At 40.5% G+C, this 26,713-nt stretch overlaps 1 protein-coding gene across 1 annotated transcript in view; it reads left to right on the forward strand.

Moving 5' to 3' along the window:
* LOC117255806 (ovochymase-2) overlaps positions 1 to 26,713 on the forward strand; it is a 37,247-nt gene that overhangs the window by 3,891 nt on the left and 6,643 nt on the right. Inside the window, exons 2-16 of the mRNA XM_033625003.2 lie at positions 3,418 to 3,548; positions 4,256 to 4,349; positions 5,818 to 5,958; positions 6,204 to 6,301; positions 9,084 to 9,210; positions 9,665 to 9,877; positions 13,536 to 13,748; positions 16,121 to 16,261; positions 19,584 to 19,829; positions 19,997 to 20,182; positions 22,262 to 22,371; positions 24,934 to 25,034; positions 25,755 to 26,032; positions 26,230 to 26,393; positions 26,492 to 26,675. Coding sequence (XP_033480894.1) covers positions 3,418 to 3,548; positions 4,256 to 4,349; positions 5,818 to 5,958; positions 6,204 to 6,301; positions 9,084 to 9,210; positions 9,665 to 9,877; positions 13,536 to 13,748; positions 16,121 to 16,261; positions 19,584 to 19,829; positions 19,997 to 20,182; positions 22,262 to 22,371; positions 24,934 to 25,034; positions 25,755 to 26,032; positions 26,230 to 26,393; positions 26,492 to 26,675 — 2,427 coding nt within the window. The remainder of the gene's footprint in view (positions 1 to 3,417; positions 3,549 to 4,255; positions 4,350 to 5,817; positions 5,959 to 6,203; positions 6,302 to 9,083; positions 9,211 to 9,664; positions 9,878 to 13,535; positions 13,749 to 16,120; positions 16,262 to 19,583; positions 19,830 to 19,996; positions 20,183 to 22,261; positions 22,372 to 24,933; positions 25,035 to 25,754; positions 26,033 to 26,229; positions 26,394 to 26,491; positions 26,676 to 26,713) is intronic.

A 26,713-nucleotide genomic window follows, 5' to 3' on the forward strand; every position in this document is an offset into this window, starting at 1 on the left:
TTGTTTTCACAAAGTAAACATATTGAAACAAAACAGAACTAGAGTCTCACTGAGGTAAATTATACAGTGCCCTCCAAAAGTATTGGAACAGTCAGTCCAATTCGTTTACTTTTGTTGTAGACTGAAAACATTTGGGTTTGACATCAAAAGATGAATATGAGACAAGAGATCAACATTTCAGCTTTTATTTCCAGGTATTTACATCTGGATCTGATACACAACTTAGAAGATAGCATTATTTGTAATGGAACACAAAATTTTTAGGTGACCAAAAGTATTGGAACATATAAACTTAAAATAGATTAAAGTGAATGAGACTTAATATTTAGTTGCAAATCCTTTGCTTTCAATAACTGCATCAAGCCTGTGACCCACTGACATCACCAAACTTTTGCATTCTTCTTTTGTGATGCTTTTCTAGGCTTTCACCACAGCCTCTTTCAGTTGTTGTTTGTTTTGGGGGGTTACTCCCTTCAGTCTCCTCTTCAGCAGGTAAAATGCATGCTCTATTGGGTTTAAGTCTGGAGACTGACTTGGCCAGTCTAAAACCTTCCACTTCTTGCCCCTGATGAACTCCTTTGTTGTTTTGGCAGTGTGTTTTGGGTTGTTATCTTGCTGCATGATGAAGGATCTCCCAATCAGTTTGGTTGCATCTTTCTTTAAATTAGCAGACAAAATGTTTCTGTAGACTTCTGAGTTCATTTTGCTGCTGCCATCATGTGTTACATCATCAATGAAGATGAAAGAGTCCGTCCCAGAAGAAGCCATGCAAGCCCAAGCCATGACATTACCGCCACCGTGTTTCACAGATGAGCTTGTATGTTTGGGATCATGAGCAGATCCTTTCTTTCTCCAAACTTTCGCCTTACCATCACTTTGGAAAAAGTTAATCTTTTTCTCATCAGTCCATAAAACTTTTTCCCAGAATTTTTGAGGCTCATCTCTGTACCTTTTGGCAAATTCCAGCCTCCTATTCCTATTCTTCTTGCTAATGAGTGGTTTGCATCTTCTGGTGTAGCCTCTGTACTTTTGTTCATGAAGTCTTCTGCGAACAGTAGATTGTGATACCTTCACTCCTGCCCTCTGGAGGTTGTTGCTGATGTCACTAACAGTTGTTTTAGGGTCTTTCTTTACAGCTCTCACAATGTTTCTGTCATCAACTGCTGATGTTTTCCTTGGTGTACCTGTTCGACGTCTGTTGCTTAGTACACCAGTGGTTTCTTTCTTCTTCAGGACATTCCAAATGGTTGTACTGGCTATGGCCAATGTTTGTGCAATGGCTCTGATTGATTGTCCATCTTCTCTCAGATTCACAATTGCTTCTTTTTCACCCATAGACAGCTCTCTGGTTTTCATGTTGGTTCCACCTCTAAATGCAGTCTGCACAGGCAAAACCTATCGTACCCAATCTGAAACTGAGCTCAGACATCCAGTGCTATTTATTGTTTGAATAATAAATGTAATTGGGAGACACCTGGGCAACAAAACACACCTGTCAGTCACATGTTCCAATACTTTTGCTGTCATGAAAAATGGGTGGGTTCAAACAAAAGGTGCTATCTTCTAAGTTGTGTATCAGATCCAGATGTAAATACCTGGAAATAAAAGCTGAAACGTTGATCTCTTGTCCCATATTCATCTTTTGATGTCAAACCCAAATATTTTCAGTCTACAACAAAAATAAAGGAATTGGCCTCACTGTTCCAATACTTTTGGAGGGCACTGTATATACATAGGGCATTACAGTACTCATCCTAGTGGTTACCTGAAACACATGTTTGCCATGACCATCAAGACATTTAGGTGGTGTCTCTGGGCCTTGAATTCAGTCCATTTGGTCAATTTTTCCGTGAATTCTGATTTTTGGAGTCTCAGTAAATGAGTCTTTCCATGTCGTATATCTCCTCAACAATGTCTTTCCAGTCACTAAGAAAAGGAGGATCCTCTTTGTGCCATTTCCTGGTAATAGTCGTCTTCTATGTTGCTCCCAAAAGGATTTTGATTAAGTATTGATCCTTACATTGAACACTTTCTCTTGTCAGATTGCTTAGGTATAAAACCTCCCATGTGTTCAGTATGGCATATCCCATTATTACCTTCAGTTCAGTCCATAAATCATTCCAATATAAGTGTATTACCCAGAGTGTTACACATGCCGACAGTGATACAGAGTTCCTGTAAATTCTGTTGGGTATTAATAACTCAGATCTCTGAGTGAGATACCCAGGTCTTGCCCCCATTGCGTTAGTTCATGCAGGACACGGAAGTCATACGCCCCAGCTATAACCAGCTGATTGGATGATTGCTTCTAATCACTCACACACCAATCACAACCTATTCTCATAACAAGGCGGTCCATTTAAATATGGCTTCCTACTCACTGATCCTGGCTACACTAATGCTGCCACACACCTGCTGCTGGCAAAGCTTTACCTCCTCCACCCAGCCTCCACCTTTCTAATTCAGAGTCCTAACATGGCTTAAAGGTTAAAAGGGTATTTTATGTCTTGCTTTGGCCCCACTCTTGTACACCCTGGGGGTTTCTGCATTGTGCTTCCTGTTTTGGTTTAGCATATTGCTTGTCTGATCCAGGGAGCATCTTAAGAGTGGAGCCATCAGCCCCAAGTATAACTCTATTTGTACTTGTTGCAGTAAATGGTTAAATCTATGACAAGAGTGCTCCTGACTGATTTTTATTAGGGGAGGAGAGGTTTATGTACACCTGAAACTATTCCCTTCTCATTTGCAAGTTTTTTTGGGCTGTTCACCTATATAGGTAACTTTTGAGGTTATTTTTGTGATACTAGCTTTTACCTGCAAATAACAAGAGAGGGGATTCATTCAGGCTGAATTGTGTTACCATTTTGCAAGATGTAATTATGATATTGTCCTTCACAATCTGACCTACTGTCAGATTTATGTTACGTCCTTGCAAAAGTCAGTCAATGGGTTGCCACCTGCTGAAATAAGCAGATTAATTGTTCGGCTAAATTAAAAGTTAGCATGCTAATGTGAAAAACTAAGACAGTGGCCATGGTATATTTCAAACCTGCTAAACATCAGCATGGTAGCCATGTCATAATGAGCATGTTAGCATTTTGATGTGAGCATTTAACTTGCGAGTGCAGCCTCACAGAGCTGCTTGCATGGCTGTAGAGTTTGAGCTGCAAGAAAATAATCTCTTTTATATAAAATTAAATAATAAACTCTAAACAGAAATTGTAGAATCCTCAACCTGACCTGGTGGTACTGAGTGAGCAGCAGTAACAGCAATAGAAAAGTTTTGAGTTTCCTAAGCACTTTTCTCGAAGAGTTCATGCAGGGTAGAAGCTGTTTAACTGTAAAATAGGGTTTATGTTGCTTTTAAAAAAATACACAACACAGTAAGAAGCTTCCTCCTTTGTCACACATTTCCAGGACCCGAATCAGGGTGTGGTGGTCCTCGGGAGCTGTCTGGAGACTCGGGCACTTTCACCAGCTTTAACTACCCCAATAGTTACGACAATGGCAAGAGCTGCACCTGGGACATCACCGTGGACGCAGACAAGGTGATCAACATCACTGCTCTCACAAACCTCCATCAATAACAGTCCCCTTTAGACTGCCTTAAACTCTTCATGCAAGATAAAAATGTACAATCAGTCAGCAGATGACTGATGAGCTACATTTACTGTAAATATTTTTCAAGGAGAAGGAGGGGATTTTTCTGTAATGGCCCAAAATTATTTTTCTCTCGAGCACATTCATCTTCTTTACAAGACAATGCTGATCAAAACAGTTCACTCATGTCTCTATTTCAGACAGACAGGGTCTTTTATAGTGTTTGTGCCTGTGTGTCTAATCAGTGGAGTTTGTCACTGTTGGGGAGACTGTCTTATGTGAGGCCAAGCAGTGGAGGACAGCTGGGATGAATGCAGTGGCAGCGTCACGGACAGATGGCTGCCTTGTCTCCTTCATTCTCCTCAGCTCTCCTCCCCACACCCACAGGAGCAAACTAAAATCCTTGATCTTTCTCTGTTTGCATGGCTGCCTCCCTGCCCGCCCGATGCAGTGGCTGCTTTTGTCTCTTTATGTCTCCATCTTCCCTCTGCTTTCTTTCAGCACACATAGACATACACACAGAGGCACACCCTCGAGTACATGTAGTCACACACTTATATTTCACACTGAGCTCCTCTCTCCTCTCCTGTCAGCAGCCAGACTTCTCAGATTTAAAAAAAGATGGATGAAACACCTCTGCATGTTTCTGTTGCAGGTGATCCAACTGTGGTTTGAAGAGTTTGCTTTGGAGGAAACCCAGCTCTGCACGTCAGACTTCATCACACTGCGAGACTCTCTGGGAACCATTGGTAAAATCTCGCCTCTCCAACCTGAGGGGGAAAAGAAGGGATAGATAGATAGATAGATAGATAGATAGATAGATAGATAGATAGATGGGCATGAACACACCAGCTCTTTCAGCCTGCAGTGGCAACTTTGATGTCATGCCCAAATCAGCCCATCCATCCATGGGCAGACTCAGCTAGTGAGCCACACAGTCCTGCTGGTCCACTGCACACTGCTCTACTTACAATAACACTCCGCTGGTTCTCCATCCTGGCTGCAGAGTTTAAAGCAGCGTATTGGGCTCACACACATCTTTGGTTTCAATTTTGATCACGGATCGTGTATTTTGTGCTGTCTGTCAGTTACTCAGTCAGTTAGAGGTGAGTTAACCAGGCTGGGGCACAGGCTCAAATAAGAGGAGCACATTTCAAAAATAAAATAAATAGCTCTGTGTGTTTTTGTCCTTTGTGGTCATTTTGTGTGTTGCTGTGGTCATTTCGTGTCTTGTGATCATTTTGTGTCTCGTTGTGGTCATTTTGTATCTTGTTGGGGTCATTTTATGTCTCATGTGGTCGTTTTGTTTGTTGCTGTGGTCATTTTGTGTCTCTCAGAGGACATTTTGTATCTTGTGGTCGTTTTGTGTCTTTGTGCTCATTTTATGCCTCATGTGGTCGTTTTGTGTCTTGTTATGGTCATTTTGTGTCTCTTAGAGGACATTTTGTGTTTCAGTGTGGTTATTTTCTATCTAGTTGTGGTCGTTTCATGTCTCTTTGGGGTGAATTAGTGACTCGTGATAATTTTTGTGTCTCGTAGTAATTTTGTGCGTCTTTGTAGTCATTTTGTGTCTCGTTGGGGTCATTTTGTACCACGTGGTCATTGTGTGTGTCATTGTGGTCATTTTGTGTCTCGTTGGGGTCATTTTGTACCACGTGGTCATTTTGTGTCTCACTGTGGTCATTTTGTGTCTTGTTGTGGTTATTTTGTGCATTTTTGTGCTCATTTTGTGTCTTGTGGTCATTTTGTATCTTGTTGTGATCATTTGTGTCTCATTGTGGTCATTTTGTGCGTCTTTGTTGTCATTTCGTGTCTCATTGTGGTCATTTTGTGTCTCCTTATTGTCATTTTGTATCTTGTTGTGGTCATTTAGCGTGTCTTTGTCATCATTTTGTATCTCTTTTTGGTCATTTTGTGTATTGTGGTCATTTTGTATCTCACTATGGTCATTTTGTGTCTTTTTGTCATCATTTTGTGGTTTGTGATTTTCTTATACTAACAGCCTAACTACCTATCACCATCTCACTCTGGTCGGGGGACATCAGGGGTGTCTAAGCTAATTCCAGGGGGGTCTCGCCACAACACTGAAATGAATAGCTCCATGATCTTTCTGTAGAATTCCGTTTTGAAAATGAAAATGTCTGTCCATTGCATCATCGATAAAACTGCATAATTGTGCTGTGTCTCTAATATACATGATTTGTGTGGTGTTTGTAGGTAAATACTGTGGCTACACCAAACCAAAGCCGGTGGTGTCACTCACAAACCGCCTGACGGTTTACTTCGACACCAATGACAGAAAAACAGACCAAGGATTCAAGGCTCATTACAAAGCCGTGGCTCCAGCGCTCGCACCAGGTAGGAAGATGAGTGGAAATCCATTTCAGCAAGAAAATTGCCTTGGCTCTGACATAATGTTGGATGTCTGTCTTATAAGTATATAATTGACCTAGAAAGTAAATGTTATAGAAATGGATGCTAGATGAAGAGAGGGTTAGGGGAAGGGAAATGAAAAAGGGGGTGGGTAGGTGGGGATGGAGGGTGTATTGCAGGTATCCTTGAGGTGCTTGTGGAGCTAAAGTGCCCTCCATCCCTGCTGACAGAAATAGCTGGAGCCGGTGGCTTTCTCCAAGGTGACCAGGGGGATCTGATGACCCCAAGCTTCCCACAGCAGAACTACCCAAATGGAGCACTATACCAGGTACGCACATACAGCAGGTACACAACAAGGAGAGACAATAAACGCAAATGCGACAGCTACATGGTAACATATATTTAGGTTTGTTTTATTTACATCTGAGGAAACACTGCTGACCTTTATCTGAGGATGTTAGGTTGTAGCACATCATACTGCACAGTGTTCATTCGTCGACAGACTGGTAATAAATGTTAAACAGAATATACATTACCAGGAGCATTAGTGGAACTATTTTGTGACCAATACTTCCCTTAAAGCTGTTATAATTTATGTTTTTACATTACATTACTGATCCATGACTACACGTATATGAAAGGGGTCGATTGTAGAGGCAAAGAGAATTATCACCTCACTCTGCTCACCTTGACTCAAAAATGAGTCTGCTCACCCACCTTTACAGATTATTTTAAATTCTTTTAGGTCATTGTTTTGGATTTTTTCTTTCTTTCTTTTTTTTTTAGTATGAGTATTGAAAGTTTTACAATTCTTCCCATTCCAGCCTTGTCTCACTCCCAGACCATCAAAATGTGCCACTTTGGCAGTGTCCCCAGCATCAGTGTAATAACGCCATTGGCAACTCGATTGTAAACCCATCCGTGTCATTATTAGACACCCTGAGAGACAAGTGTAGTTTAAAGATTGTGAAAGTCTGTGGGTGGGTCTGACAAACATTGGTTTTTGACCCAGGAGACTGGTGTACAAGACCAACAAACAACGACATCAGTTGAGGCCTTTGTGAGACTCAAAGCTAGTTTTTAGCAACACACTAATGCCTTTCCAGTTGCGTTTGTGCCATTCAGAGCTTGGTGTTTTATAGCGACATTTGTGATCTTTTCCTAAATATAACCAAGTAGTTTTGTTGACTAAACTAAACTGCAGACCCCCTCTTACCACAGAACCCCTCTGCGTCAAGATACAACTCAAAAGGCTGCCCCCAGCAGCAAAATATGCAGCCCGTGCTCATTCCAAAGTTGTCCAATACCGCCAATTTGTCAGTAATTTCAGTGTGAGACACCTGACGCCAAACACCACCTTTACAGTGTTATGATATGCTGCCAGTCGGCTGTATGGCACCTGCCGAGGGAGGGGTAGTGGATAGGACCAACAAACCCTGGACTTTCACCCAGGAGGATGGTGTTTACTTCCTGTAGAGCCAAACCTTACGTTTTTTTTCTAAATCTAACCATGTGGTTTTGTTGCCTAAAACTAAGCATGTGCTTTTGTTGACATCCCAGCATTGGTAACAGCATGCCTGAACTTCAACAGCAGACACAGAAGGATACTTAGACATAGCAGTAACATGTAACATGACATGGGTTGAGAACATGTTGAAATATGACACATAGGCAAGTAGGGATGAGATCATGTTGCCAATTCTGCCAACATTGCATGAGTGCTAGTGGTGCTGGTGACCAGATTTTTAAACTTAGACCCTGATTCAAGCCTTATGCTTATTTAAGCTAAGCTAATCTCCTCTCCTGCTTTATACTTAAAGGTATATTATGCAGGATTTCCTTAAAAATAATGTATAAACTTATACAAAAGCAGTTCCTCTCAATCATCCATAATGACCCACTAGAAGTGTGCGGCAATGTATTTATCTGCAGAGACTCTGCCCTCTGCCTGTATTTCCCTTTTTTCTTTTGCTGTGTTCAGGATGTTTTTGGGCGTGTACCCCCACAGCGCACAGGTGAGGTCGAGACTTTATAAAAAGCACAGAAAACACAGCACAGAAAAAAACGCAATATAGTGAACAAGAGTAGATCCGGGGTTGATCACACTTTTGCTTTCACTGGCGATATTGTTTACTAATAATAACTGACAATTTCTGCATAGTATACCTTTAATATATAGACGTTGGTAGAAATTATTAATAGAAGAGGATAAGAAAATATATTTGGGAGGCCTTTATAGGGTCATAAGAATTAAATTTATTTTAGCAAATTCTGTGTATTTCCTTATTTACAATATGTAAAGGAATTACATAATTTAATTGTTACTCTGAATCTCTGGATTGAAAGATTAGTCATTCAATTATTTAAAAAAAGCAACACTGATTACAATATTTTTTAATTTAATTTAATAGCTGCCATTTGTCTATCATTTGGATTGTGCCTTTAATAAAGTCCATTGATGAGGTCAATTCAGGTTTAAGCTGACATTTATAAATCAATGCTAATTACAGCTACTGATCACAAAAGAGGATCAGTTTAGAGAGAGAAACAGATGAGTTATAGAGGTTTGTATCTTTTTTCTACCATAGAATTTAGTTGTGTGGATTGTGCAAATTTACTGCAACTCAATACTAAGAAGACGCCCTGAATATTAAATCATACCATATTACATTTACTGTAGTGTTGTACACAGTGTTTTAGTATTGATTAGCTCGTGGTCCTAAACAAACCTAAAGATTTTAGATTAGCATTTCAAAGTAAATCCATTAGTTATGGATCTCAGCGCAGTCGTCCTGACAGCATTTGTGGTCTTGATCGATGATTAATGCATCTAATTAAATCAGAGTCAATTTTGATGTCAGGGTTTGCATGCTGGGTTTGGATGTGGAGTCATATGGTGTCATTTGGCTGTCATCATAATTTCATCTTTCTTTGCTTCAGCTTGACAGGTTGCCACCTGTCCAAACAAGAGCAGAGTCAATGATGAAATTAGTTATGAGTGAGGATGTGTCAAAATGCAGCCCGTGTTGCAACCATGAGTTTTAAAAGGGATAATTGTTTGTATGCAGGTACAAATAATATGTGTGTCTTTTGTTTCTGTGTTGGATCAGTGGAGGATCACGGTGCCTAAGGGTGAGAGGGTTCGACTGACATTTACTTCCTTTGACCTGGTCCCTGAGGCCTGTGGAGACTTTGTTCAGGTCTACGATGGCCACGAGGCCGGCTCTTCTTCATTCAGTAAGCATGACATGATACATGTTTCCAGTGTGCAGTGAGGATTACAGGAAAAGCCTCTGGGAATAATAAATATGATTAGTATGTTTGAGATTTGCAGAGGTTTTAGAATATACCACAATATAATCACACATCAGTACAGATTATGTCAGAGCTGGGTGTGTGATTATAATGCAAAGAATTTCAGAACAGACTGTGGCCTTTGTTCTACATTAGCAATGTCAACTACGTGGGTCCATGAATAAAAGATGAGCTCAATTAAAAGTTTGAGAAGTTGTACAATGGACAGAGGGTCTGGAGTCTATTTTAAACTTAATGAATGTCCGCATGGACTCCATTGTTAAAGCAGCATTGATTAGTTGTAAATTGTCTGAATTAAAATTTGGGGATGCTGCTGTTATTGCACAAGTCTCTGTTGTTGTTATTCACTTTTTAACACTTGTAAAATTCATCAAAGGTAAATTCTGTGGGGGCAAGATGCCACAGCCAGTGGAGTCCAGTGGCAACACAATGGTGGTCCGCTTCAAATCGGACAACACTTTGACTTCTAAAGGATTCAGCGCGACTTACACCAAGTCCAGCCTTCCACCTGTCACACCCAGGCCCACCACACCCAAGCCCACCACACCCAGGCCCACCACACAAACCACTCAGCCTCCTACAACTTCTGGTAAGCATTCGCTGCAAACTTCTCTCTTCAATTTTTTCTCTTGTACACTTAAAATAAACCTGTAAGCTGTAAGCCATATATCAACAAGCCTACACTTCTCTGTCTTGAGATTTTATTTTCTCATTCAATGCGTTTTCTTTATTTTCATGACTATTTACATTGTAGATTCTCACTGAAGGCATCAAAACTATGAATGAACACATGTGGAGTTATGTACTTAACAAAAAAAGGTGAAATAACTGAAAACATGTTTTATATTCTAGTTTCTTCAAAATAGCCACCCTTTGCTCTGATTACTGCTTTGCACACTCTTGGCATTCTCTCCATGAGCTTCAAGAGGTAGTCACCTGAAATGGTTTCCACTTCACAGGTGTGCCTTATCAGGGTTAATTAGTGGAATTTCTTGCTTTATCAATGGGGTTGGGACCATCAGTTGTATTGTGCAGAAGTCAGGTTAATACACAGCCGACAGCCCTATTGGACAACTGTTAAAATTCATATTATGGCAAGAACCAATCAGCTAACTAAAGAAAAACGAGTGGCCATCATAACTTTAAGAAATGAAGGTCAGTCAGTCCGGAAAATTGCAAAAACTTTAAATGTGTCCCCAAGTGGAGTCGCAAAAACCATCAAGCGCTACAACGAAACTGGCACACATGAGGACCAACCCAGGAAAGGAAGACCAAGAGTCACCTCTGCTTCTGAGGATAAGTTCATCCGAGTCACCAGCCTCAGAAATCACAAGTTAAGAGCAGCTCAGATCAGAGACCAGATGAATGCCACACAGAGTTCTAGCAGCAGACCCATCTCTAGAACAACTGTTAAGAGGAGACTGCGCCAATCAGGCCTTCATGGTCAAATAGCTGCTAGGAAACCACTGCTAAGGAGAGGCAACAAGCAGAAGAGATTTGTTTGGGCCAAGAAACACAAGGAATGGACATTAGACCAGTGGAAATCTGTGCTTTGGTCTGATGAGTCCAAATTTGAGATCTTTGGTTCCAACCGCCGTGTCTTTGTGAGACGCAGAAAAGGTGAACGGATGGATTCCACATGCCTGGTTCCCACTGTGAAGCATGGAGGAGGAGGTGTGATGGTGTGGGGGTGTTTTGCTGGTGACACTGTTGGGGATTTATTCAAAATTGAAGGCACACTGAACCAGCATGGCTACCACAACATCCTGCAGCGACATGCCATCCCATCCGGTTTGCGTTTAGTTGGACGATCATTTATTTTTCAACAGGACAATGACCCCAAACACACCTCCAGGCTGTGTAAGGGCTATTTGACCAAGAAGGAGAGTGATGGAGTGCTGCGGCAGATGACCTGGCCTCCACAGTCACCGGACCTGAACCCAATCCAGATGGTTTGGGGTGAGCTGGACTGCAGAGTGAAGGCAAAGGGGCCAACAAGTGCTAAACACCTCTGGGAACTCCTTCAAGACTGTTGGAAAACCATTTCAGGTGACTACCTCTTGAAGCTCATCGAGAGAATGCCAAGAGTGTGCAAAGCAGTAATCAGAGCAAAGGGTGGCTATTTTGAAGAAACTAGAATATAAAACATGTTTTCAGTTATTTCACCTTTTTTTGTTAAGTACATAACTCCACATGTGTTCATTCATAGTTTTGATGCCTTCAGTGAGAATCTACAATGTAAATAGTCATGAAAATAAAGAAAACGCATTGAATGAGAAGGTGTGTCCAAACTTTTGGCCTGTACTGTACATCAGATAAGTATAGACTCAAGTCACATAACTTGGACTCGAGTGAGACTTGAGTCACAAATTAGATGACTTAAGACTTGACAAACTCAGTAAAGACTTGCTACTTGACTTGTACTTTACCACCAGTGACTCTTGACTTCACTTGAACTTGAGCCTTGAAAATACTTGACCCCTTCCCCCACAACCCAGTCTCACTCCAAACCCATCACAGTCTGGCACTTGGAATGTGACTTGTGGCGTCAGACAGTGACGAAAAAAGCTATCCTCTAACATAGGCATGATACGTGGCCGATCGCCATTATAGTTTGACAGCGCTCGGCGGCGTCAGGGGGAAACATGCAGGACAAGAACAAAAGTCAAGGTAGTGAAAGTCCGGTTAGGGCAGGCGGGAGTGATGGTGGATGGGTCCAACAACCACCAAATTTCACCCAGTAGAGTGGTGTTCAGCTCCTGTAAGATTATAAAGCCAAACCCTGTTCTTTTTTCCTCAACCAAGCCAGGTGTTTTTGTTGCCTAAACCCAACCACAGGTTTCAGTTGGCTTAACCTAACCACGCGTTTCTGTTGCCTAAACCTAACCAGGTGTTTTTGTTGCCTAAACCTAACCAGGTGTTTTTGTTGCTTAAACTAAACCAGGTGTTTTGCTGCCTGAACCTAACCATGTGTTCCTGTTGCCTACACCCAACCATGTGCATTAGTTGTTGGAGGGTAAAAAAAACCCATCAATTTGCAGTGTTGTGACCTAGTGCGTTTATTTTGAGAGAGACTGTATGTAAATGGTAAATTTCCTGTGAAAACAGAAGTATATTTTGAAAGAAGACAATGCATGTAACAGGCGTCTGACATAATGGGCGTCCCAGAGCGCTAACAACCAACGCACCCAGGGTACCTTTCATATTGTATGTGGATGAGGAAGGTCCGTAACCAAACGCCGATATGTGATGAAGTCGGTGTGAGAATGTGTTGTCCTCTAAGCCCAATATTAAAAAGTAAGCTATTTAAAAAGTGTGCAACTGATCAATTCATTTCCCTTCATTTCTTGAATCAACTAACATTTGCACTATTCATTCACAGCAAGCTGACACGTAATTCCTAGATCAACTTTGTTTGAACCAATCTGACAGCAACCAGTCACGTTGAAAGAGATGTTAATGGTACATTACTGAGTTTTAGTTAATTTAATAGGCTACACATTAATATTAATGCTTTACCAGGATAAGCTGGTGTGACCCTGTTGTTAAAATTGCATTACATTTTGCGTAGAACATATTATGACTTGTTCAGGACTTGTAACTCAAAGTTTACGACTTAGGATTTGACTTGGGATTTGAGTCCAAATACTTGAGACTTGCTTGGTCCCACTTAGTCCAACCTCTGTCAGATATATTTCTCTGCCTTACTGCCAAACAGCATTAGTATCGATATTGCTGCTCGAGCTTTCCAAGAAAATCGTCCATCACGACCTTCATTTTTTTCAGATGACTTCAGAGCTATTTATCAGACAGACTAAATCAATTATCTCTTGATGCACGATTAACTATAATAACATTATCTATTTGCTCACATGATTTATGAGTGTTGTTTTTCTGGCCAATGAGAGCTTGTTGATATACATTACATAACTGTTATGCCTCCCAGTGCAGCTTTCCCCGCAGCTCTAATCAAGTGACAGCTCCCAAACAAGGATGGATGCAAGCTCTGTGTGTAGGAGTGGGGAGATCCCCCTTGAGGTTTATCTATTCATCACTATACTAAAGCAATTGGCAGACAGACCAGTTCTCTCCAGTGGCCAATTAGGGTACTACATGATGAACCTGTTCATGGGACAGTTTTGTATCAAAGCAAGCTGGTCCTAATCAGTTATAAAAAGACAGTAAACTGTATTAACTGGAGCTCAGAGGCACAGAAAACACAGCTTCTGTTGTCTGTTATTGGGCAGGAGGTGGTCCAGTAATCCTCCAGGGCCGTAAAGGAGTGATCCAGTCCGTGGGTTTCCCAAATCCATATCCTGCTCATCTGAGAAGCTCCTGGAAGATATCTGTGCCCAAAGGATTCCTGGTTAAACTGCAGATCACTGACATGGCCATCACAGGAGAGACTGGACAATGCAAGGAGGACAAACTGGTCATCTCAGATAATTACAGCCCATTAGGTGAGCCATGACATAATGTATATATTAATTCTGTTTTTTTAATTCTCATTCAAAGGAATACTTAACCCTTAAATTGACCATGTGTATAACAAGCACTCACTGCATGGTAATTTACCTTGTTTTTCTCACATGGTGAATGCAGAATCCAAAAAGTCTCATTTCTCCAGTCCTATGTTCAGTACTTCCCAAACACATGCATTTTCGTGAAAATATCACGATTTAAAACATGTCAGTACATGTTAGTCTCGTGGCCAAGTAGCTTACCTGGGCACATGCATGCATATGAGCTCTGCCTGAGCACAGTTTTAAGTGTTTCTGAAGTGTTTTATATTGTAAATTTTTAGCAAAGATGCATGTGTTTTGGAAGAACTGAGTGTACGACTGGATAAGCAAAATTTGGATTATACTGCACAAGTTGTGTGAGATTTTGTAAACTGATGTTTCCTTATAGCTTTGCAGTTGTTAAATGCAGATTCCTGATTACTTTGGCAAATGTTTGCCTTTATTGGATTCGTTATTCACTGTGGTGGTATGCTAGAAAACAAAGTGTCCACACATATCCAAGGTAACACACAGACAGTGAGTAATTGATATACAAATGATCATTATGCAGGTGAAGTATTCTTTTAAAGGAGCTGCATTTGACATTCAGAGCCTGAACCGAGACTGTCTGCACATGGCTCTCAACATGGAAGTGGCTGAGCCAGTGGCTAGCAGCTAACAGTGCTAACAGCCCGAGCAGTGCTAACAATGGTAACAGTGCTGACAGAGTCCTGGAGGGTGGGTGTTCAGGATCACATTTTTGCAATGATGCTGTCTCAGTATCAGCAGTAACCACTGTATTAGCTCTGTGCAGAGCGGCAGCGATTAGCTTGCCAGTGGGATACTCACACAGGGACTCACATGCACTCACATGCTACCACAATAACAAACAGATTAACAATTAACGATTTACAAGTTTCACATTCTGCATATCTGTGTGCCTTTAAGTTTTGATTCCCAAATGCATCTCAGATCATCTCAGAAAATTTTCACTTTTTCTGTTAGAGATAAACAGAGCAAACAAGCAGCCCAACAAGCAGTTATTTATTTTATTTGTTTATTTAACAGGGACAGTGCACAGCTCTCAGCCATACCAGAGTTAGCTACTAGCTAATTTTCATCTGTAGTCCCTGAGAAGGAACAGAAAACATATAGTGTTAAGGCAGAAATCTAACACTATAGTATAAAACAGACAAGCACACATGGATACAAACAAATATAAAAACATCGTCACAGAGCAACATCTTCAGACAACAACAATAACAAAGTTTCACACTATTAAGACACAACGGCAACAATAAAATCACAATGTTAAGACACGACAATAACAACAAGATGACGAACCAGTGAACTATGAGCCCGTGTTTGACAGTTTATGATTGATGGATGCATGATTGGGTTGATTTTAGCCATGATTTTATCTTGGATTAAAAGCCAGTAAAGGTACTTATTTCTCTGAGATTATCATTCTCCTGTTCAGAATATAATCTGCCGTTAAATATGAGGACTTTGACTTGTGTTTGTTGCACCTTGCTAACAGCTCTGGTGCTACAGCATAGCTCAATATCTGCCCCCTGCTGTAAAACTGTTGATTAGGATCTTCTTTGCAAAGAGCCCAGCAAACTATACATTACCTCACCTCATTATTCACTTCAGTGGCTGCAGCGAGGCTGATACAGCGTTATCTATTGCTGAGTTCTCAAGGACTAAAGCGTTGAGGTACAAGTACACATAGGTGGTGAGAATGGTGCGTCCTAAGCCTACTGTTATTTCAGGAGTGTGTGTGTAGATATGTGGAATGCAGAGAGAGATGAAATGCAGTTCAAGGTTTTGAGTGTGAAAAGTCATTAACTTCAAAAATCCCTTAAAACGGGACAGAAATTAAATTAAATTAAACTTTAAATTTACAATTAATGACATGCATCATAGCTCATCAGAGTCTTACCTGGTCTGGTATGGACATTAGCATTTAGTGGCTAATGTTAGCTTCTTGCATTTTAAGAGCATTAAATGTTCAGGCTGTCTGTTGTGTTTATACGCAGGCTCTTGGTAAAAACAGTGTTTTTCCGCTGACATTGTGTTGATGAAGTCACACTCACACACAATAAAGTCACCTTCATTTGTTTGTGTTTCAGCATCCCCATCACCATCCATCAACCGCTAAACACACCCGACACACTCAGTGTCACACCTACTTACACCCAATAGTGCTTACAGTATTTATCACTCTCCCCTTATCCATCTCCGAAGCATCACACCATTCCCGACTTTACTCTCTCCATTAACTCCATCTTTTACCCCTGTCCTTTCTCTCCCTCCCTCCCTCCCAGGCACACACTGTGGCTACCTCCTTCCCCCGCTGGTGGTCAGTGCCAGTGACACAATATCTGTCACCTTCCAGTCTGACAGTCGCCTCACAGACCGAGGATTCTCTGCCAGGTGGGATGCCGTGTATCCTGAGGATATCGCAGGTATGCCAAGGACTTACACTCACACACACACACACACACACACACAGAGGACACTGTCACACCTGGGGCACAAACAGGAACACACTCACACCTGAGGCATCTCATTAAGGTTAAAACATTTCACTCCTCTGTCACATGTGTATAACAGCTGCTTGGGGTGCATTCTGAATCACATACTTTTTTACTTTTAGTATGTACTGCAGCTTCCCCTAAAAAGTATGTGTGCAGTCAGTATGCACACAATCAAGACATATTACTGTACCAGCTGTCAGTAAGCTGTCGAGCTGTCATCTGCGGGTTAGTCTATGTGCTTATCGTTCGCTGCGCAGAGGATCGTGGGTCAGAATAGCCAGAGAAGCACACTGACTGACATACTGCAAAATCAGACCGGATGTAGTAGAACATCCTGGTATTTTCGGTATGCTGCATTTGATATACTATGTACTGGGACATACTAAATGTTTTTTTCTTTTTATTGTTTATTTATTTGCACATATAAAAGGAACAAATTATAGAGAGAGTGTGTTAGGGAAGGTGCAGGTGAGGTCAGAAACCCGAGGAGGGCTTATAAATTGACCCCACCCTGACCTTGTTTAGTCAAGGAAAATGAATAATGTACATCTTATGGGGTAAAGAGTAAATACATAATAATAATAATAGTAATAATAATAATAAATAAAATAAGGTTAAATATGAGAAACAAAAATGAAATAGGAAAGAAGAAATTTAAACAAAAAAAATTAAACGGATCAAAAAATTTTAAACGAAATAACTGTACCACGATTGACTAATCCTAGTAAACTGTTAAACATAGTGTTTAAATAGTTTCATCAATAATCTCTTTTTAAATATAGACAAGGAGGGAGTGTTGTCTGCAAGATTATGATGTTCATTCCACAATGTGATCCTTTTATATTTAATAGTGAATTGCTCTCTGCTGCTATGGCAGTGGGGGAGATGCAGGTGTCCTGCTTGTCTTGTTGCATATGAGTTAATACTGGAATTCCTGTGAAAATATTGCTGAAAGCGATTGGGTGATTCATGACTTTGGTGAATTGCCTTACAGATGAAAATGCAGATGTGTATGATATTGATATCAAATATGGTTATGATCCTCAGTTCAGAAAACAGAGGAGAGGATGGAGCATTAGTGTTTGAATTTATAGCCGCTCTAACAAAACGTTTTTGGAGTAAGTGGAGTTTCGATTTTGGTGGGGTTTGTATTAGCCCAAACAATATTACAGTGGATTAGATGTGGGTATATTAAACTGTAATATAAATCAAATAAACTGGGTCTATTGAGGAATGAACTAACTTGGCATACTTTATAGCAGTGGTTTCCAACTGGACCAGCCACTGGGTCCAGATTTCTCCTTAGTCATTACTTCAAGGTCCACGCAGTTCAATGTATTCAGCATCATACTCGCCTTTGGCCATGTCCTTGAGCTAGTTTGCTGCCTCTGCCATGTAGCTGTCCGTTAGTCACTAAGTCTATAGCAGGGAACGGCACTTCAAAATAAAAGCTCTGTGCCGGAAATTCACTTTACTTCAAAATAAAGTGTGTTTTTTACAAACTTGACACTCTTTGGGGGTCACTTGTGGGCCATTCAGAACTGGCCCGAGACCCACCAGTTGGGAACCACTGCTATATAGTATGGTATTATGGCACAGTTAGTCATTGTGTAAGCAGTATGAACTCAGTGAAAACACAGGTCAGAGTACAGTGAAGCATAAAACTCATGATAAAAACTTCTCTATCTTTTTTTATGATGATTATCAGGAATGAAAATGATTCGAGACCTCACGTATAAAGGTGAAACAAGTTTGCTTAGTGAATATAAAAACTGATAAAGTAGCTATACAATAGTGTAGAAACACTCTTTCACAACAAAATGTGCTGCTTTTTACAAATAAAAATGCATACAGATTATCAGCAAAATGTATTTGTGTATTTCTTGCTTGAATCAAAAATCTACTAATCGACTAGTTTAGACTGTACAGAATTCAGCTGCCAGGCTTTTAACCAGAACCAAGAAACGTGATCACATCACTCCAGTTTAGTGTCTTTACACTGGCTCCCAGTATGTTTTAAATTAGATTTTAAGGTTTTCCTGATTATCTTTAAGGCTCTGCATGGTCTCTCTCCCAGCTATATCTTCAAACCCTTGGTGCAGTACACGCCAGGACGTACTTTGCGGTCCTTGGGCAGAGATCTTTTGTCTGTTCCAGAGGCCCGGCTGAAAACTAAAGGGGACAGAGCGTTTGCTGTCAAGGCCCTGAGGCTCTGGAACAATCTGCCCGAGGAAATCAGGTCGGCCGAGTCAGTGATCTTTTTTAAGGCCTGTCTAAAAATGAACTTTTATCAGAGAGCCTTTCCTGATTTTACTTGAGTTTTAAGTTCATTTAGACTGTCTTTTATTTCATTAATGACATGTAAAGCACTTTGTAACTCTGTTTTGAAAAGTGCATTGGCCCAACGACCATTTTCTAATTCACAGTGAATATAAATTGATTCACACTAGGGAATTTTTGTACTTAGAATGTAAATATGATGCCAGAGTGCATAAAAACATAAAAATAGAGACTGTTTATTTAAATAAATAAATAAATAAATAAAAAGTGCCAGTGGAGGATGCAGGGTCCAGGCTGAGCCCTGAATGTCCTCAAATCCCAGAAACGCCCCTGCTTACACCTAAACCTGTGTGCTGCTGATGCTGCTGCAAGTGGATTTGCCCTGTTTATTTCTTTTATCTTATATATTATTAATAATTGTTTATTAACTGGCCCCTGGCCTCCTGTCATTTTGCAAAAGTGGCCCCCAGGCAAAGCAAGTCGAGCAACCCTGGTCTTAGGCATAACAACATTAGCTTTATTTTATTAGCTGAGTATTTTGTATGTAAAATGTTTAATGTAGAAAAAAATAGAGGGGTACAAAGTTCAGTATTTGCTTCTGAAATCTAATAAAGAAACCTATAAATGACCACAAACTGAATTAAGGTATAAATACCTGCAAAGTAGTCTAACTCTATTAATGCATGAGTACTTGAGTAAATGAAACACCCAGGTTAATACCCAGAAATGCTCTTTTGTTCTGATAACTTTTTTATACTCTCCTAAACTGCATGTATGTATCAGCACCAACTAAATGAGTTATAAATTTAGCTTTAACCAATCAGGTTAAGCTTCTACTTTAGCATGATCCTTTGTTTACATTTTGTCGTCATGAGATTTACTCTCAAGACTCTCTTTTCACAGGCAGATATTGTAGCTCATCTACACTTATCTAATTATGATCACCCATCACTCCCTCCTCCTCTGTCAGAAATCCAGGGCTGTGGCTTTTCTTCCAAAGAGGAAACCGGAGTTATCAAGTCCCAGAACTGGCCCATGAACTACAAAGCCAACACCGAGTGCATGTGGAACATCGCTGTGCCTTTGGGGAAAAAAATCACACTGACGTTCACCCACTTTGACCTCGAAGCCAAAGATATCCTGACGTCCAAATGCTACGATAATGTAATGCTGTACGACATCAGTGGTTTGACTAATGCGCTGCTTCAAAAGTACGGTAAGTTTGTTTGTGTAATTACTACATGATCCCAAAACTTTTAAGATTTTTCATGATAGTCACATTGAAATCACAAGGAATTAATTTACCCCATTTCAATTCACTTTAGCAGTTAATTGTAAACCTCTGTGTTACTTCATTATGGACAAATAACTCTTTTATTTTAGGTCCATTTTGTGGGACTAAGCTGCCTCGTACCATCAAGACAAGAGGCACCAGGCTGGTGATCCGTTTCCATACAGACTTGTTTACTGAGGCCAAAGGCTTCAGGGCCTACTGGACAACAGACCCCAGTTTGCCTGCTCCCACTGAGCTGCCTGCTCCAACCAACCCCTGGGACAACATCCCCATAGGTGCAGTATCTATCTGAGCCTGAGACAGTTTTCAAACATGTGATTTACACCACAATGTTAAGAGTTCATTTAAAACTGTACAAATATACATGTTTCATGTTAACAATAGATTAATTGGTGATGTGGAATACAAAAGGAGTCACTTGTAGTGATGAACCCACCCGACACTGCAGTTTTCCTCAGCACTGTTTTGGTTCTGTAGCTCGCAACTAATTTCTCATCAACCCTTATTTCCAAGCACAGCAGCTGTTTGCAGCACTCAGGCTTTGATAAAGTGATGGTACACACTTCCTGTTCAGCACCAAACAGCAGACAGAAAAAGGTAGTGTCGAGCTGGTGAACATAGTCGAGCGTGTTTGCTTGGATTACGAAACAGAGCTAAAAAGAGAATACACATTAAACTTAAGTTTTGTCACATAAACAGATACACAATTCCAAATTAAGCTAATGTTGGTCATAACTATTGGATGTGTAGTTAAATTGCAGTAATTTAAACAAGACGTTGTGTTTTCGTTTAGTTACATTTCCCCGCGGTGGCTGCTTTATCAATGAAAATTCATCCATGTTGTTCCGATGGTCTAAGACAATCCAAAAATATTAGTAAACATGAAGAACTCTCACCCAAATCTGAAAAAATAGAGTGCTGAAACTCATATACTTTCTGTCTCATGTACTATACCATCATGGATATACCAACAGTTTCACATATGACATAAAGTTATTTTAATAAAAGTCACCAGCTGTAGCTTTAAGTGCCGAAACAATTAGTCAGCCATTTTAATAATTGATTTAATACACTTTCTGTTGACAATGCAACATAAACAATTCAAGTTTCATCTTCTATGTGAGGATTTGCTTCCTTTCTTTGTTTTATAATCACTGTGAATACAGTAGTTGAGTTTGTGTTTTGGACAACTTATGGACTGAACTACTAATTTATTTATTGAAAAACAGTAGACAGACGACCTAATACTCAAAATAATAGTAAGTCACAGCGCCAGATATTACCAGATTTCACATAGCAGCAGTATACTATAGTACAACTAAGTATTTTTTACAGTAAATGTGTATTTTATCTGCAAAATATGTCTGATGATTCAGCCTTAAATTTAATATTTTGTGGCCACTGATCTCTCCAGTTATATCACACACTGTCTTCAGGTTAGCAGAGCTGCATTTTCCACCAGTCACACTGACCAACATTTAGTTTCAAACAGCTGCTTAGAGGCTGCACAGAGGCCTGCCTTTATATTCATGCTCCCTCCCCTCCTCACCCCTTCTTCACACCCCCCTCCTCTCCCATCTCCCCCTTGCTGCGCCCAGATGTGCAGTAAAACAAGGTGATATGATGTGCTGAGAACACAATGTGAAGTGGCCTAGTGCTTCACTCTCCGTCCTAGCTGGCTGTCACCCGATCCTCATTCTTCACCCAGTGACGAGCCCCAGGTGGCCCAGGCGCCTGCCAAGCCAATTGCTGAAATAGAGTTTTATAGATGGACTCTGCTGCCTCTGGGGGTTTTTTTCCACCCAGCCTCTGACCAAAGGTGCCCTGTGTGCTGGGCGAAAGAAGACAAAGACAGAGTGAGAGATGAAGGGGAGAAAATGTGGGATAAGAGTGACTGGGACAATTTAGTGTCAACTCCTTAGACCACCAAAAGAAATTTATATCTTCATGCGCACTGATGTTGTGATGTCGAGGAGTCTGGCCTGGAAATGGGGATTTATTTATTTTTTTATGTCTAGTCCATGACCCATTGTTTGTTGACAGCAGGAGCATGGTATTATGTTTGCACGTACACTGAATTAATACATTACTGCAAACTAGTAGATTAGTGAAAGCCAAAAACACATGGACAGGAGTGTCAAGCTGGCATGATTAATAAAGTATTTAAAAAGATATGAATGAGAGCATAAGTGCCAGTGATCTAAATCCACATCCCTACAACACACATGTTTATCAGTTAGCTGCAGATATCTACTGTATATTCAGGCTTTGTTTATACACAAACAAACAAACAAATGAATACATGCAACCAGGCACAGGATGGATTACAATGATTTTTTTCCCTTATTTCCTAGAATGGCCCGCCACATGTGGGAAACCAGCCATTCCTCCTGTTGTTGTGTCACGCATTGTGAACGGAGAGTCGGCCAGGCCGCACTCCTGGCCCTGGCAAGTGTCCATGCAGGTGAGAGACTGCCGCTCATAAATGTAGAGAACATTATGTAAGAATGTACAGTACAGGATATCAGTGACTGAGATACAGCAGTTATTGATTAATCATAATGTGATATTACTCATTAATTTTTATTTAGGTGTCAGGCCTATTTTTGCTGATTCCACAGACTACTATACAGACATAGACAAATTATGAGAAAATATAAATAAAACAAGAAGTATACAAGAAAAAAGTGCTATATTACAAAATATAACACCATATTTACCAATCTTACCATATAATGACAAAAACTCTGTCTGGGTGTGTCTGTCTGCGTCTCTGTTCCACGTTTTTCTCCTCACTGACTTGGTCAATCCATGTGAAATTTGGCACAGTGGTAGAGGGTCATGGAGGATGCGAATGAAGCAGTTGGCCAAAGGGGGGCGCTATAGCAACCGACTGAAATTGCAAACTTTGAATGGGCATATTTCATGCCCCGTATGTCGTAGAGACGTGAAATTTTGCACTGAGATGCCTCTCCTCATGAGGAACACATTTGTTACAAGAGCCCATAACTACCGGTTATATGGATTTTCCGCCATTTTGAATTTTTTGACACTTAAAATCAATCTCTTACTAGGAAGTTTGACCGATCTGTATGAAACTCAGTGAACACAAATTAGGGACCAATATCTAAAGTTCCCTCTTGGCAAAAGTTGGAAAACTTACTAAAACTGAGCTTCTATAAGGCAATGAATATTGCGGAGGGCGTGGCACATCACATAAAGATGTATAACATCTCAAGGGTTTCACTGATCACCACGCAACTTTGTAGGCATATGACCACACATAATCTGAGGGGACCCCTCCATTATTGACCCCAGCAAACAAAATGGGGGCGCTAGAGAGCTAATTTCTTATCTAGGCCTAACCGCCATATCGATTTTTACTAAACTTGATAGATATGTAGAACAGGACGCCTCAAGGTGACTGGAGGAATTTAACTCTAATTGGCAACTGGGTGGCGCTATAACAACAGAAAAATGCTTAAAAATGGCTAAAATGCGACCGATCGCTGTGGCTCCCCCTGTGGCCCAATGTTGTTGTTTTTTCCTAATTTTTGGTATGACTAAGTCATGGTATGGTGTGCTGTACATAATCATGGAAACTGTCAGTGTGTCATTCTGTCAGTCAGTCATTCTGTCTGTCCTACGTTTTTCTACTCACTGACGTGGTCAGTCTATGTGAAACTGCACATAGGCATTGAGGATTGGCATAGGTAGAAGGTGACAAAGCTACCAATGGGTATGGACTAGTAATTATAAAAATATAAGAACATTATAAGAAAATACAAAAATATAAGAAGAAATATAAGAAATAAAATATATTAAATATGTACAAATACATGCATTGTACCAAAAAGTGTGCAAAATATAAATACAAGAGTACAACCATCTTCCAGTCTTACATGTACAAAACAAAACATGTGAAAAAAGAAACAAAAGAAACAATAGAAACACAAACAAATTTAAGAAAATAAATAAAAAATGCTCACACGAGAAAATACCAAACCTTTGCAGATTATTTTGATGAAGACCCCTTTTCTTTCCTCCCAGGCTTTCTCTAGATAACTGGATAAATGTGAACAGCGATCTCAGTCATTGTAAATCTTCCATGTTTACAAAATGTATACCTATTTTTATCTTACTCAAAAACAAGTATTGCACAGTTCACAATAAAAAGGACAGTAGAAAATTAAATGGAATTCATTTTTTTGTATCGTTTAGACAGCACATTGGACAGATCCTACTTTTCTTCTTCTAAATTAACATACTGTCCAGTTTCAACAGTTCAAGGTAAAAAAAAAAAGATTTCAGCTGAGCAAGTAGAGATATTTGCTTTGTAGACAAATAATATACAGCACAATTCTCCACATCATATTCAGTTTTCATCATCGTAAAAGCAGTTTTAGTTCAGCCCATATATTGTCAGCCTGCTGTCCTCTGTCCTTGGCAAACACAGACTCTCTAAACAAACCAATACTGAGCTTTTCATTATTAAAAAAACTCCTGAATTGCAAAACAATGTGAATATATCTTTAAACCAGGAACCAATAATTTGTTTACCTCATAAATATTTGCCTCGTCAACCTACTTTCATCCATATCAAGTAAGCGATTCCAAAACTGAGCCGTACATATCTTAGAACAAGCCTCACATGATTCCCATCCCATGTCTCCCACTGTAGCCAATTTTGGTGCATATTTATGGACACCAAAAAATATCTTATAGCACTGTAATCCTGGCAGTATAATCAAGTACAGTGCATATCAATGAGTAATGTATGCCATCCTCATCTGTCCCTCTATTATCTCATATTAATAATTGACTGATTTGATATTTATTTCAAACATTTAAAAAGATGAACATACAATCAAGCAGACAGAGAGAAAGTAGTAACAATGCCACTACTAACTGCATTGATATACACTTTCAAAAAATGACATGAGTTAATTATGTCTGTATTGATGGCGTGCATGTAAATATCTCTAATGGCTTCTTCTGTGCTTGTCGTTGTGTGTGTTTGCTTCAGGTCTGGCCGGCCAGTCGTCCAGAGCCCACGTTCTTCCACACCTGTGGTGGTACTCTTATCCATAAGAACTGGGTACTCACAGCCGCCCACTGCTTCATAAAGTAAATGTGCTGTTTCATCATTTTTACATACAGTACATGCACTTTTTTCTTTTTAAGAGATGTTCAAGTTGAAGCCCAATCAGCTCCCCTGGTAGAGCGGCTGCACCATGTCAAAGCTGGGTTCAGACTGCAGCTGCAAGGGTTTGATTCCAGTCAGGGCCCTCTGCTGCATGTAATCCTCTCTCTTTCCTCTGCCTTCCCTGACTCTCTCCAGGCTATCACTATCCTCCCTTCAAAAGCAGAAATACTGAAAAAATGAATCTAGTAAACAAAAAAAAAAGAGTTAAGTACAGAAATCCAGATTTTTATTGTCACTTTATTCCGTGAAGTTTTCTCAAACTTTCTGGAAGCCCATTTGTGTAATCTCCGAAGGCAGTTGTTGGTGTCTGTGCTTTCACCTCAGGCTTATTATAGTGAAAAAGCAATGCCTTGTTAGAGATGCCTCAACGCCTTGGCTAATGGTCGACAGAGGAGAGAAATGCTGGTGCACTGAGGAGCCTGTGCACTGTACATGTCGTTTACTGCTGTGAGCAAGGAAGTAGACAAGGTTATGTGCCACGGAGAACTCAGAATATGCTGTGTATGGTATAAATGTATATGTTTTTTGTTTTTGTAAAACCAGAGTCAGCTTCTGTGGTGTAGTGACAGTGGTGTACCTTGAGGTGGCCTGTACACTGTGTGAGCTGATATTATTGAATAATCTGCTGATTTCTTACACAGCTACGCTGATGAGCTGCAGCGTTGGCACATGTGCCTCGGCAAACACAACTTGACCTACACGGAGCCGAGTGAGCGCTGCTTCAATGTGACTGGCATCTATCGCCATGAGGGTTTCAAGTATCCCACAGTGCCCACGGTGGAGTTTGACATTGCTCTGGTCAGGTTAGACGGGGAGGTGATACCCAGTGAGGAGATCTCGTATGCCTGCCTTCCTCCTGACGATGAAGTCCTGCCTGGGGGCAAGAAGTGCTACGCCACTGGCTGGGGAGATGAGACCGGTGCTGTTTCATGTTTAAATTCATTATTTTATTCATTTAATACAATAATACACCTCTTGAGGAGACACTCACCTCTCATAAGTTAAAAAAAAAATCGTTGTTGCATAGTTTGCATGCCCTCTGCTGGACTTCAAGTGCAAATACCTCCTGTTTATGCTCCACAGTGTGTCAAGCTGATGTTTTATTTGGATTATCAGGTGATTCAATGAATGCTAAAGTTGCTGAGGCCCTTAACCAGGTCGCTCTGCCTGTTGTGCCGTATGACACCTGCAAGAGGATGGATTACTGGTGGTTCCAGGTTAAGACCTCCATGATCTGCTGTGGTTACACCCTGCCTGATGAGCTCAAGTCCGTCTGTCAGGTAAAACAAGTCAATGAGATGATTTCCACATATCTAACTTTACTCTAACTTGTATCTAACAACATGCTGATGGTGTTTTTGATTCGCGACTTTGACAGGGAGATTCAGGTGGTCCTTTGGTGTGCCAAGATACCCCCACCAGTCCGTGGGAAGTTCATGGTATAACCAGCTTCGGCCCTATTGGATGTATTATGAATAAGAAGCCCTCCGTGTTCACCCGCTTCTCCGCCTACCTCCCCTGGATCAACAATGTCATCCGCAGAGACATGTACAACGAGCACAGTATGGATCCAGCCGGCCTATTCTGATCACTTTGCTTA

This window comes from Epinephelus lanceolatus, chromosome 3, assembly GCF_041903045.1.
Source record: "Epinephelus lanceolatus isolate andai-2023 chromosome 3, ASM4190304v1, whole genome shotgun sequence".
Classification (NCBI taxonomy): domain Eukaryota; kingdom Metazoa; phylum Chordata; class Actinopteri; order Perciformes; family Serranidae; genus Epinephelus; species Epinephelus lanceolatus.